The sequence below is a fragment of the Ctenocephalides felis genome, unplaced genomic scaffold (assembly GCF_003426905.1).
Source record: "Ctenocephalides felis isolate EL2017-DRISC unplaced genomic scaffold, ASM342690v1 CF-g0.4_SCAFFOLD_02755, whole genome shotgun sequence".
Classification (NCBI taxonomy): Eukaryota; Metazoa; Arthropoda; class Insecta; order Siphonaptera; family Pulicidae; genus Ctenocephalides; species Ctenocephalides felis.
The window spans coordinates 23,145-30,959 of record NW_020538909.1 but is presented as its reverse complement, the minus strand read 5'-3'; the positions used below and the strand labels follow the sequence as shown (position 1 = coordinate 30,959).

Genomic DNA, 7,815 nt, shown 5'->3' with positions numbered 1-7,815 from the left:
ATTATTACAAAAGTACCGCTATTTTAAGCCTACATGTAAATATTTTAAGACTTTGAAGGCTATTTTAGGGGACTCGGGTGTCGAGCAGACCTTATGGTTATTTTGGTAGTAAACTAAATCATGAACAATATATGTAGGTCCTTTTAATATCATTATAAATGTGTTATCGCACTTGAAAATAGGAAAAACTACGAGTCAGTGGCATTTTGCCTTCAGCATATTGCAACAACTTTTCAATGATAATTGAAATGATAATTATGAAAGCGAATTTTTGAGATATTCCATTATTCCAAACTTTGGTTAATTTTTATAATCAAATAATTTTTCGCAAGCCATAAACTTTATCATCACACAAAGTTTCGTCAAAACTGCCAACGATCGGCTAGACCAATCATAGCCGAAATCTATTTAAGACAATTTCTAATAAATATCTTTGAAATGCCTTTTAAATTTTCATAAGACATGAGCATTTGTCTGCTAGTTATTTATTATTGGCTCCACCGATCGAGTCGAAACATCAAATGGTTTTTGAGCAAACCTTCTATTTCAGGTCTCATACACATAAATACACATATTTTTATCAATTATGGTATCAGACGACTCAAAAAGCTCAAAATGTCGAGAAAACTTTAAATTATCGAATTTATAGCAAAAGCATAAATTTGTGTTATGATTTGAATAATACAAAAAACATTCTAATAAGGAGACATGCTGATTAGTTTTTGGCAAAGGCAGGTCTAGCCGTTTCAGAGATACGGGCAAAAAGTGCCAAAAATGGTGTTTCAGTATTTGAGACAACGAAGCGTCCGATTTAAATAATTTATAAAAACGTTTTATTTGTATTGACGAAATGGACAACTGGTGAAATATTTGTAAATGCATGTCCAGCGTCTCCGGAGATTCATTTGGCGGTCTAAAACGAACATTATACATATGTACCTCGTATTATTAGATATTTTATAAAGATTATAATAATAAGTACTTGTGTACATTTATATGGGTTTCGTACGTATGGCTTATATGCACTTTTATTGAAAAAATTGTTCAAAATTTTCAAAATAAATCAAAATACAAAAAATTAAAATATAAAAAAATTAAAATTTTTAAAAAAAACATTTTTTTTAAATTTCAAAATTTCTCAAAAATATTTTTTTCAAAGTTTAGCAAAGTTTTTTTTCAATTATTTAGTTTTCGGGTTGTTCCAGCATTTTGCCTTAATGCCATACACCACTAGATTTTATTTAATAATTGGGTAGATGCCTATTAAAATATATAAATTTCTCACTCTAAATATATTATGTTCCATCAGGTTCAAGCTGACCCGGCATCGTTGTGCTCTCTGGAAAATATACTTTCGGCTTTGTCCTTGTCTTCGTCTCCTCCAGCAAAGGTTCCAGGCATTGAGTGTGTTTCATGCAAGAGTATGGACAAGGGCTCATCTCCTCAGTACAATACGACTTTCAAGATAATGAGTTTTTATCAAAATGAAGCGATTAAGAAACTTAACTTGATCATAGGTTTCAACACGAATGCTCCTTTCTGCGATAAGTGTATGTTAAAAGATAGCATTGCTTTAGAATTTTATTATCAAAATGCTAAACTTGTTGCTTTAAAACTGTATGAGGAGATTATTATCAATCTCAATACTATATTTCCTGGGAAGACTGATTATGATATAGCTGTAGCTAATTTGAAATCAGTATTGGAAAGAATTCAAGAAATAATGGATTTTGCAAAAAGTTTCTCCTCGCAATCCTTTAGAATTTATAGACTAGTTCTGGAGAGACGAAGAAATTGTGGAGCCCATTATGCTCGTACTGCTATGAATGATTTCATCAGATTAGAGAGTACCAGTAGAAAGATTTATCTGACTTATGAATTTGTTTCGCGATTGATGGATAACGAATATTGTGATAATGGTGACTTACAATTGATGGTCAATAAGCACGCCTTAAATCTGGCCAACAGCATTATGGATATTAATGAGAAATATTTAGAAGATTTTGACAAACACGCTGATACTTTCGCAACAAGTATCCAATTAGGTTGCGGAATGTTGCATTCAGAAGGCTTTAAAAAGAAAAACCCAGAAGCGATCGAATTTCCAAACATTTATAATCCTGAATCTCTAATAATAAACTCGCCACCATTTATTAGAATGAACGGAGCTGGAGTGCCTTCACCACAGAAGCTTTTACAATCGCCGATCAACAACTGGAATAGACAATTCACTTTTAGACCTAATGATAGAAATGGATCGGTACATTATGACAAGCATAACGTATCACAGAATAGCGACGATAGTTTTTTAGAATTGCTGAAGCATATAGACATCAATTCAATTTGAGAATATGGTAACATCCCTTTCTTAAGCATAGTACAGATATGTTTGTACCATATACTTTAATGTTTAAACAATGTAAAAGTCTCATTGAATTTTGTAAGTGTTGTTATACTGTATAACCTATATTTCAACTTGCTACTATATTATAGCGAGTATAATAAAAATAAACAAAAGTATTTGGATTATTTTATATATTTTTACCTCTGTCTACTTCCATACTAGAGTAGTATCAAGTTCAACACAAAAACTATTATATATTTTTTCTTATTCACATACTATGTTATTCAACACGTAACCATTTTCCTTGTTCACAATTATTTATATGTCAATATATATTGATACAAATAATATAATACTTTAAATAATCAATTTTATTTTGAACTCAAGTGAATAAACTAAACTCGCTATTAATCCAAAGCAAATTTGTTCATTTTTATGCGTGCATCTGAAGCTGTAATGCAAACATCCTAGTATATATTCAAAGTCATAGCCAACAGTTTGCCAAAGGTTGTTTAACAGTAATTTTTCCAGGGTTATCTTTGTCTGTATATTCAGAAAGACAAATATCGTTCAAACGAATATCGACATTTACATTTGGCTAACAAGTACTTTTAATATTAACAATTGTATTTTTTTAATGTACAATCTTCGATACTGAGCAACAATTTTTGTGATATTTAAATTGTTTAATTGCTTATTTTGATTGATGTAAGAAATCACACCTGGGATTAGTTTAAACAAAACCATGGAGCTAGTTGTAACACATAAATTATATACAGATTTAAGTAGAAAATATCAAATAGAATGTATGTATATTCTACAAGATGTGGACATATGTAAATTGTGTTACAGGAGACACTATACCTTTTATTTTTATTAATTCTTGGAATTAATTCTAGTTTTACAGAAATGCTTAGAAACAAATTAATTTTCTTAAACATGACTAAAGAATAAATTTTAACAGACATTATTGTCGCTTATTTCTAGTTCCTACTTGCACCGGAATATGTTACAGCTAGGATAAGTTTTAATATCGCATTTTTTCTAGAAATTGATTGTGAAATAATGAACAATAGTAGTGAAATTAATTAAACTTGATCCAGTAGAGTCATAGCAGCAGCAAATATTCATCGTTATTTTGTAGACATATAATAATCACTAGATCTGAAGATATATTAATTAAAAAAAAACTGTAACTAGTGGGGCGCATGGCATCGTGCCTTAAGGCAAATTGCTGGAACTTCCCATAACAAAAATTATTTTTTCAAAAAAGATTAACATTTTGGAAAAAAAATTACTCTGAAAAAATTAGATTTTTGAGAAACTATATATTTTTAACAAAAACTTACATTTTTTTGAAAAAAAAAAAGACTTTTTAAAGAAAAATTTACTTTGAAATATTTTAAAAATTCTGAACTTTTTTTCAAAGCAATCGTATTGCTTTAACTGAATAGAGTTGAAATATGGAAGCGCGTAAACGACGCGTCGCCGTCTAACGGATAAACACTGGCACGGAATCCATAGAAATGTAAACAAAATTTATACTTATTGTTAAAATCTGTCTAAAATATCTGAAATTTGATGTGCATATGTCTAATGATCATTTTTGACCGCAAAATGGCATATTTTTTTACTTTTTTCACTAGATCTCCGAAACCGCTAGACCTACCTTCATGAACATTTGATCAGTTCTTCATCTTAATAATACAAGTAAAATGTTTTTTGAATTATTCGAATCGGAATTATTGTCCGTTCTCTTAAAAACTGAGTCACCGTTTTTGGCACTTTTTGCCCTATATCTTCGAAACGGCTAGACCTGCCTTTGCCAAAAACTAATCAGCATATTTCCTTATAAATATAAATCGAATGTTTTTTGAATTATTAAAATCGCTTTATCCGTGTTCCCGAAATCGTCGACGAAAATTTGTATCCGAACACACATACACACACGCATACATCCATTTTTTCTAAGATATGCCAAAATGTTCACAAGGTTTTAAAACGTAAAGATATATAAAAATTTTCATTTTCGATTTTTTTGCGATTACTATAACTTGCCCTACGGGAAGATAACAACACGCCCCTAGCTGCCCTACTTATTGTTAGAGGTATTAAAGTGGTATAGTTTTTAGCCGATTATATGGGTGTTAATAGTATAATATATTTATAAATTTATTTCCATAATAAAACAGCAATTTAGAACCTATATTACGTAATATGACCTGCAAAGTTTTGTGTGAAACTATCGTATTTTAACAGTAATAAATCACTTAAAAACTTATAAAATTTTTGTTTGATGGAGTCATTAGTGACTACTTCTTAAACCTGTAGTTTAGCATGTGAATTTTGTGGAGTATATATTGAGTAAGCTATATGTTTAATTTTTAATATTTATTGCGATAAACATAACTATTTATCTTAATACACAATCAGATATTTTGATATTTTACAAGTCAAGATTGGTAAAGTACAGAATTGAGTTACAGAGTATGTTTTATTCAGTTATGCCAAATATTTAATCCTCAGAGCATCTAAATTTAGAATGATGTATATGATCTTCGTTGCATTCAATGATCGTCTATGATTATTTTGCCGGTGGTGGAGGGTGAGTTCTGATGTATTCGATGGCACGAAGTACATATTCGGGCACTTGAGGTACATGGCTACCGGTCGGTTGGTAACCGTTCTCATCGGCTACGTATGAAATTTGAACAGGTGTTCCTTCAGGATCTGTCCATTGTGCGTTACCTTGGACGGCTATGGCATCATTTTGAAGCGCACCTCGTTCATTCGCAGAAATGCCGTTGGATGTTTCGTAGCTGTACGAGTAACCTTCAGGCTGCACATCTTGTTCGCGTTTTAGTGTCGTTGCTTGCTTGTCCCGCTCGTCGGCGTACGAACAAGCCAAGGCCAACATCAAAATGACAAACGCCAACTGTAATTGCACGAGTGCAGTAACTATTTTTAATGTCCATAATTAAATAAATGTTCACACTTAAATAGACAAATGCACATACGCATTCATGTAATTATGAATAAATAATTCAAATAATATGTTTGAAAATAACAAAATTTACATAAATTTACTTTTTCTAGCTAAACAAGCAGCAAGTGAATTATGTAATTGTTCGGAATGTCGATTCTACCTTAATTGCAGATAGATATGTAACTGTAAAATTAAAATTTTGCGAATCATTAGCATATTCACACAATGGGCTCGCCCGTAGGTAAGCGGTTAAGAGCGACGGGACCTGAATCAGAGGTCCCGGGTTCGATACCCACTTCGAGCAGCCTGTTGTCAGGCAGCAGTGACAACGATTTTCACTTGGAAATATAGATAGCAATATGTTTCCAAGTGAAAATAGCCCTTGCCCGGCATTGCTGCACCAATAAAAAGTCAGCCCTATTAGATTAATTCTAATAACAAAAACCATCAAATATGGATGGATTAACCATTGAGTTACCAGCTAAAAATACGAAGGAAGGAGAAGTTTCAGCCCAACAGCTCATAGGACGTAAGGTTCTGATTGCTGTTAAAAATAAAAAAAAAATATAAAAAAAATATATTCACACAATTGCACATGACAATTTATTATCATTTGCATTAAACTATTAGTTACTTTACACTTTTTTATATTTAAGTTTACATTTAAATAGATTTTAATAAACATTAAAACATTATTTATACTTATGGGCTGTAATAAATGCTATACTTCACGCATTATACGAGTTTCGACGTTGTTCTTCGCGTTATCTCAAAAACAAGTAAAGTCAGAATGTTTTAACAAAATTTGAAAATATTGGGCAAAATATGTATAACCATCTATCACCTTGATTTTCTCTTGACATTGCTATTGAGAGATAAAGGACAATGTTTGAAAATCCATATCAAAAGTATTTTTTTCGTTGTTAGTTTTTTTTTTGATTATAAGCAATGTTGTTTAGTTTACTAGACCCTAATATAGTTTTTAAGTATACGTTATTTAATTGTTTCATAAGATGTATTTTTAGTTTATATTCGACAGATATTTTTATATGATTTCTATAATAGCTTAAGAGTAGGTGAGGTAAAAAGAACTAACTGAACTCTTATTCTGGCAAAGGTGTAAATGATTAAAAAAGTAAATAAAAATGAAAATTATTTTAAAAAACAATTGTACAAGAGATAAATTTGATAAATAGTTTCTGATTATGATAGATATATAGATTCCAACGTTTAGATTATGATTTCTGACGAAATATCAAATCATAATTATATACAGTGTTTAACTGTTGAAAAAAATGTACCCTTAAAATTTATATTTTGGATTGATTGAATAATGCAGCTGATATTTTGCGATATCAATTCAAAATTAAAAATAAGACATAGTACCTAACATCATGCTGTCTGCACAGCACATAGCATTATAGCATTTTCAGTTATTAGTAACATATTATATGAAAATCGCTACGTAACGCCATAACATTGGTATTTTACGGCAGAATCGTTTCATCAATCTGTGCGATTTGTGAGCAATCTTTTATACACACACACGCACACACACACACACATATATATATATATATATATATATATATATAATCATCTTATATCTCTAAAATTAATTCTAATGTCCCGTGTATATTGACCCAAAGAATGGATCAAATTGTGAAAAATCCTGTCTTGGCTCATTTAGAGCACCCCAATAGTGTCCAAATGTATGACCCCTACTAACTTTGCCCATGGTCAAAAGGGAGGCCGATCAACCTATGCTCATGGTTCACCCCCCCCGGGACCTCCCCTTAGAGGTCCCCAAACAAATTTTGCATAATTTTTGGTACTTTAATATGACAAAAACCAGCGGTTTATTTATATTATAGAATTTATTCAATCATAACATATGTAAATATAACTATGTAAAATTTCTAATTTATTGCTTGAAGTTTTTTTTTCCAAGTCTTGAAAATTTCGCACGTTTCTCTAATGTCACCACCATAACAGCCTCTAGCTTTAATACATTATTTTGTGAAATAGTTTTTTGTGTGTGTATGAATTAATATCCGTAAAAGTGGTTTTAAAAAATACTTTTTTGCTTAGTAAAATACTAAAAGCGATGATTGTTTGCAATTTTTGTATGGGAGACCTCTGTTTGTATGGGGGGTTGAACGATGGGCATGGGTGGGTTGCCCTTTCAACGTTAGTGGGGGTTGGTCATACATTTGGACGCGATTGGTGCTCTCTAAATAGGTCAAAACGGAATTGTTCAATATTCAACACTTATCTTTGGGTCAATGCACGAAACATCAAAATTTATTTCAGAAATATGGTTTCTTCAGCAAAGTATCTTATTTTGATCTCTAGTATCCAAAAATCATATGTGCTTAAGTGATTTTTTCAATCGACCCGCCCTATATATATATATATATATATATATATATATATATATATATATATATATATATATATATTAGGGTGGTCCTTAAAATGGTCA

The 7,815-nt window shown here is 30.9% G+C and overlaps 1 protein-coding gene across 1 annotated transcript; it reads right to left on the bottom strand.

Moving 5' to 3' along the window:
- Nucleotides 1–4,928: 4,928 nt before the first annotated feature.
- LOC113381265 (pupal cuticle protein-like) lies at nt 4,929–6,193 on the bottom strand. The gene is made up of 2 exons (XM_026620227.1): nt 6,175–6,193; nt 4,929–5,302 (listed from the first exon to the last, which is right to left on the bottom strand). Exons 1-2 carry the CDS (start codon nt 6,191–6,193, stop codon nt 4,929–4,931), a joined length of 393 nt encoding a protein of 130 aa, XP_026476012.1.
- Nucleotides 6,194–7,815: the final 1,622 nt, after the last annotated feature.